Here is a 14831-nt window from a genome sequence, read left to right as displayed (position 1 = left end):
TCAGGCTGCACTTTGCCAATGATGCCATCATATATAAGTATTTTCCCGCAATTCTCAAGGAGGCAGCCTTAGAGTGGTGGATCGATCTCCCTTCATACTCCATTGATTGCTTCAACACTCTTACGAAGGCTTTCCCCACCTAGTTTTCTACAAACTGTCGACGCAATCTCACCATGTTGGCTCTCTTAAACATCAGGTAGGAGAAGGACAAATTGCTGCAAGCCTTCGTTGACAGTGTTGAGATTTTTGATAAGGGGAGCATTGGTTTAGCCAAACCTTACAATCTCAAAGAACTTTTGGTTTTTTATGATGACAACATTATTAATAACAACATGTGTTGTTATGTGTTATTAAATGTGTTACATGTTAATAACTTTCATGTTTATGATTATTTGAGAACATGTTTGTGTTGATTCTGTCATTGCTGCAATTCACTGTGTTTTACATGAGATCTTATCTGCGAATGCATGACATATGTTTTAGAAAAGGAAAACCATATGCACTTTAGTTGAACTTATAAAATGTGATAAAACAGCAGTTTTAAGTCGACTTCATTATGAAGTAAGTCGGTTAAAACTCGTGGCTTTGCACAAACTTTTTCAAAATGTGCTGTGAGTATTTTCGTAAAGAAAGTTTTTCAAAACTGCATTGAAGTGTTACAAAGTCGACTGTATGCGCAAGCTACTCGACTTAGTTAATTATGTTTTGAAATTCTATTAATGCTTGTGATGTCTAACGACTATATTTTATATCTTTGACCAAGCATTGATTGTGAGTCAGCTGTATTAAATGCGAAATCAATTAAGTTGGTTTGACTACTACTAACTGTTATAACTGTCTGAGTATACTCGACTCTATTAGTAGCATAGTCGACTTAGGAGCGTCAGTTTTATGGAAAACTATATATAGACGCGAATTTGATTTCTGCAGAGACTTTTGTGAATCTAACGTTTTGATTGAATTGTTTCAGATTATTGATCTCTGGTAGGACGTGCTAAATCTCCAAGAATCCATCAAGAAAGATCGAGGAGTTCATTCTTTGGTGATTGCTTGACGAGCAAGAATCTGTGCGCATTAACTGATTGATCAACCTGCACTTGAGGTGTCTAATACGTGATCAACTTCTTCTCTCAATCTTGTGAAGATTGTGGCTGCCCTGTTGTGACTACGGGAAGAGAACGTGTGGCATTCTAGACTTTGAGGATTGTTCAAAGTGATTAAAGACTGCAGGAGAGGGAACATCTTGCTGGTGTTCTTTGTTTGTATATGCCTATATTTTGATTAGAGGGTTAGAGAGGTGTTTTATATTTTGACGTGGAGGTCGCTATAAAAGCCTTGCTGTAAAAACCTTGATCATTATAGTGCATTTGCTTCTTGGGATTGGAAGGACACTAGATGTAGGCAGTTTGGCCGAACCAGTATAGAAACCTGCGTTTGAATTCTCTATCCCTACACTTTTATTTTCAAAGTCAACTTTACTTTTCACGTAGTCAACTATTTTCGCTACACTTAAAAAATCTTATTCCTTGCGATTCAAGAAACTTTTGAAAGATCATCCTTTTGTGAAAAAGATTTTTAAAAGACTCTGATTTTTGTGTTTCACCAATTCACCCCCCTCTTGGTATTGAGACTAAGCCATTATATTTTCAACAATTGGTATCAGAGCTGGTTTTCATAAGATATTTGAAAAACAAGTCGATTACTTTTTTCTTTAAGTCAACTATTCCTGGAAAGTGGCTTTTAGTTCTCAAACCTTTGGTGAAGGTGCATCAACAAATAGACCACCACTATTTGCTGGTGAAAACAATGCTTATTGAAAAATCCGGATGCAAATCTTTCTTGAATCTGTGGATAAAGGTGTTTGGGATGCAACACTAAACGGTCCATTTGAGCAAACTCATTTTGTTAATGGAAAAACTGTTTTGAATTTTTTTTTGAGTGTCTTAAGATGAAAACCGTAGGGCACAATATGAGGGCAAAGCACGTAATGTAATTGCTTCTGCACTAACTATGGATGAATTTTTCAGGATTTCGTAGTGTAAGACAACAAAGGAAATGTGAGACGTATTGGAGGTCATACACGAAGGAACGAAAGAAGTCAAACGAGCCAGAAAGAACTCATTGATACAAGAGTATGAACTGTACAGGATGAAGGCTAGAGAGACTATATCTGAAGTACGAAAAAGATTTACTCACATAGTCAACCACCTGATGGCTCTAGGAAAAGTGTTTGACAAAGAAGAGATCAATATCAAGATATTGAAAAGTATGAATAGATGTTGGCAACCCAAGGTTACTGCAATTTCTGAATCAAGAGATCTTACATGCCTGAATATGGCTACCTTGTTCGGCAAGCTAAGAGAATATGAGCTTCAACTTGAAAGACTAAAAGAAGAGGAAGAAATTGAAGAAAAGAAGTCCATAGCCTTGAAAGCCACTAGCAAAAAAGCCTCAAAGATTGTATCATCTGAGGATGAATTTGACGTTGAACTGGACAACAATGAGCTGATGTCCATGGTGGTAAGAAAGTTTAATCGGTTTATGAAAAATAAATGTCAACTCACTAACCATGCAGGTAATGGAAAAGCAAATAAAGCTACAAGATCAAATGTTGTTCAGTGTTATGGGTATGGCAAAAAGGGTTACATTAAACCTGAATGTCCAGACCTGAAAGTCAAGCAAAGAGAAAGTAGAAGATTTCCTCAAGAGAAGAGCAGGAAGCAGAAAAGTGCATATATTGCTTGGGAAATCAGTGATACAGATTCTTCTAGTGATGAAGATTGTGATCGTGAAGAAGAATCCAACATCTGCTTCATGGCTGGCTCACCAAAAGATGAATATGATAGTGATGAAGAATTCGAGAATAAGCCAATTGAGGTCAAATATGACATGCTACATGATGCATTTCAAGAGGTTCATGCAAAGGCTGTGCGACTGCAATATAAGGCCAATCGATTAAACTCTGAAAGAAAAGACTATGAGTATAGAATTAATAATATGATTGATGATAATGAAACACTTCAAAAGGAATTAGATGTTGCATTAGAATCTGCTAAAACTGTGATTACTAAGACTATAATAGTAGAAAAGAATTGTGAAAAATGCCCTGCACATTTAGAGCAAATTGATTACTTAACTAGCACGCTAGCTAAGTTTACACAAGGTAGAGATAATCTGAATGTTGTTTTAAGGTCCTCAGGTAGAGTAATATATAGACAGGGTATTGGTTACAAAGCTCAATTTAATAGGACAAATTCAAAGAAATTTGTTGATTTAAGTAAACCTGTCACACATGCATGTTTCTATTGTAATAACATTGGACATAATGTTAGAAACTGCTTTTATAGAAAGGTTGAAGTTCCTAAAGGATTATATAGATGGATTCCTAAGGAACATCTGTCTGCAATAGACAAGCAAGGACCCAAATTCAAATGGGTACCAACATTGAAAATTTAAATTGTTTTGCAGGATAGCAAATGATGCTGTAGTAGTGAAGAACTCAAGGATGAACTAACATGATTACATCAAATTTCTTGAGTATCTACAAGTGGTAACGATTATTATCTTACTACATCATGCATGATATTTGTTTGAATGATTGTTTGATGAATGTATAATTGTTGATTGATTGAGATTGTTTTATGTGAAAATCCATTTTTACAAATTTTAATTGATTGGATTAAGTACATAGTCGATTACATGTTACTGTATGAATGTTTCTGTTTTTTTTTATGAAAACCTTTTGTCATACAGAAGTTAACTTTACAATTAATGAAATCGACTAGATATCTCTATCATGGGCTTTCTGTATTTGAAAATTTAAATAGGGCCTATTGGTGATTTGAGCTTCGTGCCTTTATATTGTGTCTTGTATATGGAACTGTGATATCATTTAGTAAGAGTGGTTGGTGTAGTTCTGGTAACCCTAAACTGAGAAGAAGGTATCCAAGAAATTTGAATCTTATGGCATCTCTAAGTCGAGCATCTAGGGGAAACAGGGGAAAGGAAGTCGTCGTGGCAAGAGGCCTTGATCCTGTAGGCTGGATCAATGATGAAGAAACAAGAGAAAGGTTTCTAAACGGTATTGTCCAGGTTATTGCTCCTCCCAAAAATCTGAACTTGAACATGTTTGAAAAAGAGGGATTTCTGTTTCCAAAATGGTTCGAGAGACAAGGACTCTCTATTTTTGTACAAATGAAAGGTTATTGGTATCCAGACCTTGTTCGAGTGTTTTACCATCATTTGAAGATTGTGAATGATGATATCCATTCCAGAGTTTAAGGTGTTGATATTCACATTGACAGTTTAATGTGGAATCTTGTTACTAGATTACCGACTGAAGGAACATCCTCTCACTTGCCAACTGCTGAAATTAATAGATTACTGAATAAGAGAAATCTTTACAGAAACTGACTAAGATTTCCCCGAAGATACTCAATTGAAAGACTCTTTGCACATGAAGGGTTAAACAAGGAAGAAAAGATTATTGCTCATCTTCTCGCTTGGATAATTCTGCCACGAAGGTTGATAAGAGACAGGATGTCCACCGAAGATGTTTATTTGCTTCACGCTATCAAGAACAATATTCCGACAAATTGGTTGCAAGTAATCAAAGACCATATGATAAATGCGGCATTAAAACGATCATATCATTTACCATATGCTGTATTCATAAGCAAGACACTTGTGCTACAAGGTGTAGACATTATTAATGAGCAGAAATGCTTATGGGACTCGACAAATGTGTTTGACAGAAACTCTGCTATGTCTCTTGGATTAGTTAAGACTATGAAAGACTGGTGTTTCATAGGTGAAGAGGATTTTGTTTACAGCTTAGGGAGTACTCTAATAGTAAATATAGAGCGTACAAACTTCTTTCCAAAAACCAATTTTGAGAGGTTCGCAATTGATCAGTTTAGAACTCTAAATGATAAATTCAATCATCTTGAAAGAAGGTTTGATCAGGCTCAGCAACGAAAGGAAGACAGTTCTTCTAAGGAGGATTCTATGGAAACTTCAGATTCCGAATAGGGTTACTAGAAGAGCTTGTCTTTTGTGTTAGGGTCTATTATTGTGTGATGATGTGTTTAGTTTGTTTGTTTTATTGTTTTTCGTGTTAGTTTGTAGTAGGCTTTATAAGCCCTTATTTTTCGGTTAATCTGATTGTAATATCTTTTGAGAGTTAATGAAATAAGATATTTTACTTAAATTCAATCAGTATTGCTTAAAGTCGATTATGTGATGGATGAAGTTGAGTATGTTACTGTTTACTGTTACATTAATACATTTTGCATACTCATTTCTTACCTGTAATAATTCTTGTATTACAATGATTTTAAAATGCTTGATCTGGAAAAGATCTTGAAAGGTTTTCCAGGAACATTGCTTCTAGATGAACAACTAGATATTAACTCAAATGGAAAGCAATGAAGTCGATTGCAACTGGGGACAAATTGATTACTGTTTAACAGGGGTTATAAGTTCCATGATTTGGAATTTGGTTATTCTTTTTATTGATCACATATTATTAATTGTTTCTTTTTCAATATATCTCTGTGCTATAATTGATTGAAATTACTTGAGATAATATTGAGATTATTGATTGATATTGTATCTATGCTTTATTGATTTGTTTGCACAATTTCTGCCTTGATACAATACTGTCACATGCTTATACATGCTCTGAAATGTTATGTGAAAACTGCATTGTGCATTTTGGTTTTGAATGTAAAACATGCATAATGGCAGGGGGAGCATTGCATAGGATCTTAGATAATTTCAAATTCCTACACTTAAGGGGGAGATTATACCTTTATCATGTGATTATCTGTAACAAGGGGAGCATCATTGTTTTATTAATATTATTTACTGATGCATCTCTGAATAACTGTTTGTCAGCATATCATTATCATAAGGCATACCTTTTTAGCTAATGCACAAACGGGGAGAATGTTGAGAGAATGCTCTCATATTCATTTTGAGCTCTGATATACATTTTGTTTGCTCTGATATACTCTTATATGTTCTTATATGAATTGATATGTTTTTTGCTCTGAATAAAAAATGAGAATATTTCAACGTTTGCTCTGATACAATCTGATCAGTTGCTAATCATTTGCTCTGATACATTTTGATATGATATGATTTAATTTGTACAATGTGGTTGTTTATTAATCATGGTTGTGCATAATAAAAACAGGGGGAGATTGTTGAGATTGTTGATAAGGGGAGCATTGGTTTAGCCAAACCTTACAATCTCGAAGAACTTATAGTTTTTGATGATGACAACATTATTAATAACAACATGTGTTGTTATGTGTTGTTAAATGTGTTACATGTTCATAGCTTTCATTGCTGCAATTCACCGTGTTTTACATGAGATCTTATCTGTGAATGCATGACAAATGTTTTAGAAAAGGAAAACCATATGCACTTTAGTTGAACTTATAAAATGTGATAAAACAACAGTTTTAAGTCGACTTCATTATGAAGTAAGTCGATTGAAACTCGTGGCTTTGCACAAACTTTTTCAAAGTGTGCTGTGAGTATTTTTGGAAAGAAAGTTTTTCAAAACTGCATTGAAGTGTTGCAAAGTCGACTGTATGCGCAAGCTACTCGACTTAGTTAGTTATGTTTTGAAATTCTATTAATGCTTGTGATGTCTAACGACTATATTTTATATCTTTGACCAAGCATTGATTGTGAGTCAACTGTATTAAATGCGAAATCAATTAAGTTGGTTTGATTACTACTAACTGTTACAACTGTCTGAGTATAGTCGACTCTATTAGTAGCATAGTCATCTTAGGAGCGTCAGTTTTATGGAAAACTATATATAGCCGCGAATTTGATTTCTGCAGAGACTTTTGTGAATCTAACGTTTTGATTGAATTGTTTCAGATTATTGATCTCTGGTAGAACGTGTTAAAGCTCCAAGAATCCATCAAGAAAGACCGATGTGTTTATTCTTTGGTGATTGCTTGACGAGAAAGAATCTGTGCGCATTGACTGATTGATCAACCTGCACTTGAGGTGTCTGATACGTGATCAACTTCTTTTCTCAATCTTGTGAAGATTGTGGCTGCCCTGTTGTGACTACAGGAAGAGAACGTGTTGCGTTCTAGACTTTGAGGATTGTTCAAAGTGATTAAAGACTGCAAGAGAGGGGACATCTTGCTGTTGTTCTTTGTTTGTATATGCCTATATTTTGATTAGAGGGTTAGAGAGGTGTTTTATATTTTGACGTGGAGGTCGCTATAAAAGCCTTGTTGTAAAAACCTTGATCATTATAGTGCTTTTGCTTCCTGGGATTGGAAGGACACTTGATGTAGGCAGTTTGGCCGAACTAGTATAAAAACCTGCGTTTGAATTCTCTATCCCTGCACTTTTATTTTCAAAGTCAACTTTATTTTTCACGTAGTCAACTATTTCCGCTGCACTTTAAAAATCTTATTCCTTGTGATTCAAGAAACTTTTGAAAGATCATCCTTTTGTCAAAAAGATTTTTAAAAGACTCTGATTTTTGTGTTTCACCAATTCACCCCCCTCTTGGTATTGAATTTAAGCCATTCTATTTTCAAGAGACAGGTTCAACAAAATTGCGTTGAAAATAAGGAATTTGAATCTCGAGGTCATGCTTCACTACATGATCACAACACTAAAGCCGTGACCGTTTGTTAATGATCTATGCATGAAAAGTTCATATATCTAGAGGAAGTCAAGGAGTAAAATATAGAGGTGAGGATGGAAATCATGCAAGTCGTTGTGCGGTTCGTTTAGAAGAAATGTAATGATCAGGATGTTGGAATGAAGAATGGTCCTTAGCCGAGAGAACCTAGGCCGCGAGTGTTAGAGGAAACACTTCAGGCACACCTCATCCCCTGGCCCAAGAAGTCCCAAAATCTGCCAAACACAAACATGTCTAAGTATTGTAAGTATCACCGTAATAATGATCATATTGTCAATGAGTGTACCACTTATCAAAACAGGATGGAATATTTGTGTTGGACACCTAAAACGGTTTGTGCGATGAGATGATGAGGGGAGCTCTCGCTCTGAGTAAAAGAGTAGAGCCTTTGATTTCCTTGTTAATGAGACCCATAAGGCCGATTCTTAAGGACATGTGCAATAAAAGTATAAAAAGCATTTAGGAGACAAAGACAAGTATAATGCCTTGCAGATCAATTTGAAAGCTTGAATATAGCCCCACCCGTTAGGATACAGCTTTTTCGTTGCTACTTTGAGAAGTCAGAAGACACCCATACTGAAGAGAGCCTTATATACATAAAAGAACTCGTCTTTGTAACTCTCCTTGCCATAAGAAACACTATCAATGGCACATGCTCTTCGGAGGGAAACAATGCCTTCCGACACTCCTCAGTTGAATGCATATATACTCTCCAAGAAAAGGTTAAGATCCTTGACAACCTAAAGGTCAAAAATTGCATTCTATCCGAGGGATCGACACACTCATACCCCTCTCTCTTATGCTACACGGATTTGGCATGATCTTCTAGTGGATCTTCTCTATTCTCTATCATTACTTCCCTACTTACGTTCCATTCTAAAGAGGATTTGGCATCGGATGATATCGACACCTGGCTACCTATGTTATTACCATTATCGAATTTCGACATACTTGCGAAAAGAACGCCTACTTGATCTTAATAGCACTACACTTCTTTTGTAAGCGCACACAATATCAAAACTCTCGTAGAAGCTTGGTGAAAAACTTTAGACAACTTCACCTCCTACATATAGTATGTTGGTGACAGTTCACCTTTTGGCCTAATGCGCCAAACCCATCCCAAATCGACCCACAAAATGTTCCTCCCAAGGAAACTATTATGTTTATGAACCATTCCTTCCCTTCCAAGGCAACTCCCCATTTTTCAATCTTAACTCTTCCTAAGCTAACATTTTGGTTTCTACGTCACACCTACCCCCATCATTCACATCTCATCATATTTGACATCTCATCACTCAAACTTCTTTGTTGCTACGCTTGTTGAGGATGGGAGGCTACAATACCTATAAGGTTATGACTAAAGATAACAAATTTTCTTTACAAGATTACACACGTTGAATACCGACAATATATTTCCATAACTCAACTATAGACCGACTACTTACATTCTTTATATACTTTCCAAACATGAAAAGATTAGAGGCTGATGTACTATCTAAGATGATTAACTAACCAAACATAGATAGGATATCTCATACCGGATACGTGATACCAGGTATTGGGTATCTCGAGGCTAGTAAAGCTTTCATCAAAAGTACTAAATACTTTGTAAAAGTCAAGCCGCGAATACTAAGGACGGAATCCCAAAAGAGTAAGTCCAAATATGTTACACGTCAAACACTGATGGTCGAACACCAAGTACCGTGTTTCTTCAACTGAATATTAATTGTCATTTGCCGATGGATGCGCTCCTTGCTAGAACTTAGTCTTGCTTATCGAAACTTATTTCTGCCTGCCAAAGATATCAACACGCTACATACCTTAACCAAAAATAATTGTAAATTGTTACAAATAAAATGCCCATGATAAAAAATCATCCAAAAAAAATTCCATAATTAATATAATACTTATATAAATATTATTTTAATTAAGTTTTAAGACATATTTTTTACGTTAACCATTGATTAGAATTTCTTACTAAACTTTGACTTCAACTTCAGAAATTATTGTTCAAACACCTTATTTATAAATAAGACGAGTAATGATAAGAGAAAAAAAATTTTAAAGGACAAGTAGTTAAAGTTCTTATAGTTAAAAATTTCTTTAAATAATACCTCCGGAATTACAATTCTCAATTGATGTGTCTTCAATATATGATATTAAGTGTTCGTCGACATGAAGATGTGTTCTTAAGTGCATTCTGGACTAACATCTTCGCCTAATTTTTATGTCATATATGATTAGAAAATAATAATATTATTTGACTTCTGACAATTTTGTGATACTTGATTGTGTCGTCTACACTTTGATATTCGTGCCAATTATTGCTTATAATTTAGATTTTGAAAATATCTTATTGAAAACTTTTAAAAACTAAATATTATTATTAAAGAACCAAATATTAATTCGTCAAATACTCTGAATTGCGCCCATTTTTCATAATTTAATTTTTTTAGAAACAAAGTCTTTAACTTTTTAAGTTCACTGTCACGATGCAAGGATGTGTAGCAAAATCTCTCGGAATCTTTTATTTTGAAATCATAAAAGAGAATATTATATTTGGTAAGTAGTTAAGCTAGGACATGGAGCAAGAGACGCAAGTTTTAGACAGAGGGAATGCTGTCCCCACAAATTTTGAAGATTATAGAGTACTACTATATGTAGTTTGTACTATAATATTGCTAATATTGTTGATTTACCTTTACTGTATTATTATGTCATTAAATTATTGTCCTTCAGAAACTCGAATGCAAAACAAACTTTAAGAACTTAGAATTCTGAGATATTATTTCAACAGTAGGAGTAATCGTAAATATATAGCAGTGTCAAAAGTATTATAATTTGTGTCCATACACCAAATTTCTGCTGTTGTCAGATGCTGTGAATCCTTTCTAATACCCAAATTGTTAAATATAAATTACAAATACAAATGCAGAGTTAATAAGAACTACAATTGTATAGCATTAACCTCATTAGTGAGAATTTTACAGTTGTATAACAAAATAAATCTCCTTAAAAAGTTTGGTTAGTTTTAATTAAGGCTCTTTTGGATTGTGGTGCGTGTCTGACAGAGCAAAATGGGTTTCCCTATATTTGAAACCCACTGCTGGCAGTTCTTTCTACGTTTAGGGAGCATGGGCCACAGAATTTAAGATATATCCTAATCAAGCTTAAATTAGACAAAGTGGACTTGCAGGAGAAAATAATAACCCTCCACAACAAAGGGTATTTTCATATTCAACTGTAATATTCTCTGGCCACCTATCACACAGTTTCTTTCACTCTTCTTCTTTTCCAAGTTTCACTACATGCCAATCTATTTAATGTGGCTCCAGTCCTTATTAAACTCCTCAAATTTGATAAAATCTAACTTGGCCCTCATTAATTTTTATTACATAATAAAGAGTACCATTGACCCCTAGAATATATATAATATACATGTTATGTAGCTATTATACCCTGCCTCATTCACTTGTAAATCATATCAGTATAGTTTCCTTCTTTACCTTAACATGAATCAAAACCAGCTTCAGCCTCTGCCTCTGCTTAGTAGCTTCCTAGGTTCCTCTCCCGAAGAAGCTTTGCTACAAAACCAAAATGCTAAACCACATCATGGTCAAGTTGAGGATGTCACTGTGGCCTTACACATAGGCCTCCCCAACAATTCAAGTGGTGGTTCCACCAATGATCATGGATTTGTGAATGCCACAACTCATGCTCCTAGCAACTACTGGATACCAACTCAAGAACAAATCCTTGTTGGGTTTAGCCATTTCTCTTGTCCCGTCTGCTGCAAAACCTTCAATCGCCACAACAATCTTCAGGTACAGTTATCTCTTATCTGTTTCAAATATATGGGGATTTTTGCATGCTACTCTTCATGTGAAACCCTCGACAGTGTTAACACGGTATAGTGCTGTTTCTGAATGAACTATGTATCCTAAGCGTAGCGTGTGAAATGGAATAAACCTTCGCTTTAGTCATATCATAGCACATGGCTTTTTCTAAACCTTCACATAAGGTTTCCAATTTTGGAAAATGTCTCATGTTTTTCTGTTTTCCACTTACTTTTATAACAGTTCTAAGGTTTGAAGGGAATGATGACATGTTTTGGTGAAAGTCGATGCTACTCATACTAGCTTTTAGTTAAAAGTTAAGATCTTTAGTTCTTACTTTTGAAGATTTTATAGGAAACAATAAAAGAGCATAAGAGAAGAATAAAAAAGAAAGGTTTTTATGAATGTTATAATGCAGATGCATATGTGGGGGCACGGGTCACAGTATCGGAGAGGGCCAGACTCGCTGAAGCGAACCCATCCACGACCGTTGTTGGACATTCCCTGCTACTGTTGCGCGAGAGGGTGCAAGAACAACATCGAGCACCCACGTGCGAAGCCTCTGAAGGACTTTCGCACGCTTCAGACGCACTTCAAGAGGAAGCATGGCTCCAAACCCTTCACGTGCCGCAAGTGCGCGAAGCCTTTGGCCGTGAAAGGTGACTGGCGAACCCACGAGAAAAACTGCGGCAAACGCTGGCTCTGCATTTGTGGCTCCGACTTCAAACATAAGAGGTCCCTCAAAGACCACATGAAAGCCTTTGGCTTTGGTCACACCCCTTTCACTTCTTCTTCTGATGCCATGTAGTTAATAACCATGCACGTTATTACAATCACGACAGTTAAGGCTGATCTATGTTGTTAGCAATCAAATGTCGTTTTAGGTTCTTTACTACACATGAATAGAGAGACGCTTCTGCATTATTTTTCTTCAATATATGTAACTCATTTGTTCTATGTGTTGATTAAAAAATTGCTTACACATAAAATCAAAAGGAATGAACAAATCCTGAAATCTCAATTTGAAATAAATTATAATCTAGAAGTGTAAGTGGTGGCATAAATTTTAACCCAATTTGGCTAGGATTCGTTTATTTATTTTTATTTAACATCTCAATTTGCCTATAACTGAATTTGGTTGGATCGTAAGTTACTTAAAAATTAAGTCATTTCAAATCTTACAAAATAAAATACCTAAATATTAACATTTTCAATATTTGTTAGTTCGTATAATTAGTTAGAAATAATACTTGTGACACAAACAATAACTCTCAACGTATCTAAATGTCAAAATAATATAATAAATGTTGTACAATCTCAAAATACTATATTTTGCTTTATTCTTGATTTTCTTTTCAATCTCTTGATTAAATAATAACTTACCAATAAGAATTTTATCTTAGATAAAGAAAAAGATAAAATAATAGCAACATATTAAAAAAGAAAAACTTCAATACTATATGACAGATTAAAGAAGAAAAAATGAAACCTAATTAAGTAAAATAAAGTTATGTTTCCTAATATTAGGATTCAAGTCTTGAACAGCTTTGTATTCAGAGTTGAAAAAAGGGTTTAGTTTGATAGGTCACTCCGAAAAACTTCACCTTAGAAAGCTGGGCTTAAAAAATTGTTGTTGCGTTATTTGGTCTTGCACCTCCCCTTTTTTCTTCCTGCACTGGATAAAATTTAATTACCCAATTTTACCCCCTTTAAAATTATATTAAAATTCTCCCACCTTCTCTTCTCTTCTTTGCTGGGCATTAGCGCACACCCATTCACCTCCCTCCATTCTCTCTTCACCTTACGCACCCCTTTTTAATGTTGTATATTTAAAATTATAAGTTGATACATTACAATTGGAAGAAATAGTTTGTGTTCCGGATTTATTGTATTTTTATTTACATTTAAGAATGCATATTCTGATATGTATTTTTAAATTTAGAAATACCTTCTGAAATATACCTTTCAGACATTTATTATTGTATTCTGAAATATACATTTCAGACATTAATTATTTTATTCTGAAATATATATTTTAAAAAGCATTTTTGGAATTGCATTATAGAATATTATTTGTTTTAAATATATTTTAGATTGTGTTATCGGAAATATATTTTCAAATTGCAATATACCTTCTGAAAATATATATTCTGAAACGTAGGTTTTAAATGTATTTTGAAATATTCATTTTTAGAATGTGCTTTTAAATTTGAAAATATATTTTAAATTGAAAAAATCAAAATTCGTTCAAAAAAAGGGTGTGGCATAATTTTATATATATTTTTTAATAATTTTAATGAAAATAATTTAGGATTATCAGGTTTTATGAAGAAGTAGGAAGAAGAAAAATGAGGTACAGAAAGAAACATTTGGTTCTTTGTGCTCAATCTCAACCTTCTAGGCTAACAATCCAAAGAGGCCGAGGTCGGTCGAGCCGTTGAGCTTGTAGGCTAATTCTGTAATGTTTCGTCATGGGTAATTGCTATTTGGACCTGTGGTTTCTTCCTACAATTTCATACTGTTGGAAAAATCTGAATATTTTTGGATCTAAAAACATATTTTATTTAGAAATGTATTCTAAGTAACATACTTTGAAAATGTATTCAAATTATATAATTCAAAATATATTTTTAAATCTAAACATGTATTTTAGATTTTTGGATTATCCTGAAAATATATTTTGGATTTTACATTTCAAAATCCATTTTTAAATTACACAATCACAGTATAAATTAGTTGGTCCAAACCCAATCAAGGAAAAAAAGGTATCCCTCATTGTTGTTGAGCTTACGCCTCTACTTGCTGTCGTAAGGCCCTGTTCTTTTGAGTGGATTTGAGAGGATGAATTTGAGGGAATTTGAGAGGATTTGAAGATAATTTTTTGTCGTTTATTTGAGTGAATTTGGAGGTAAATGAGAGTGAATTTGGAAATAAAATTTGTGAGAATTAGTATAGAATTGTATTGACATGACAAATTAAAAAAAATTATTTCCAAATTCACTCTCATTTACCTTCAAATTCACTCAAATAAACGAAAAAAAATTATCTTCAAATCCTCTCAAATCCCCTCAAATCCATCCTCTCAAATCTACTCAAAAGAACAGAGCCTAAAGGAGATTGCAATTAGAGGTGTCATTTCAACCCCTGGCCCATGGGTTGACCCTAACCCCTTTTAAAATTAAGCCCCAATTTTCTAGCCCCCTTAATAGGGGGCTTTTTAAAAGCCCCAACCCCTAAAGCCCCACGTAAAGTGGGCTGGAGTAGGGTTAGGATGGGGCTAGCCCCCAAACTAAATTAATTCACTTTTA

The 14831-nt window shown here is 34.4% G+C and overlaps 1 protein-coding gene across 1 annotated transcript; it reads left to right on the top strand.

Annotated features, from left to right (window-relative positions):
- The first annotated feature begins 11160 nt into the window (after nt 1-11160).
- On the top strand, nt 11161-12441 carry LOC124847448 (protein TRANSPARENT TESTA 1-like). Its single transcript, XM_047324941.2, has 2 exons — nt 11161-11511; nt 11942-12441. The coding sequence occupies exons 1-2, from the start codon at nt 11200-11202 to the stop codon at nt 12329-12331; spliced, it is 702 nt and encodes a 233-aa protein (XP_047180897.2). The 5' UTR covers nt 11161-11199; the 3' UTR covers nt 12332-12441.
- The last annotated feature ends 2390 nt before the right edge of the window (nt 12442-14831 follow it).

This window comes from Vigna umbellata, chromosome 1, assembly GCF_029865625.1.
Source record: "Vigna umbellata cultivar VRB3 chromosome 1, Vumbellata_1.0, whole genome shotgun sequence".
Classification (NCBI taxonomy): Eukaryota; Viridiplantae; Streptophyta; class Magnoliopsida; order Fabales; family Fabaceae; genus Vigna; species Vigna umbellata.
This window is presented reverse-complemented; position numbering and strand designations above follow the sequence as displayed.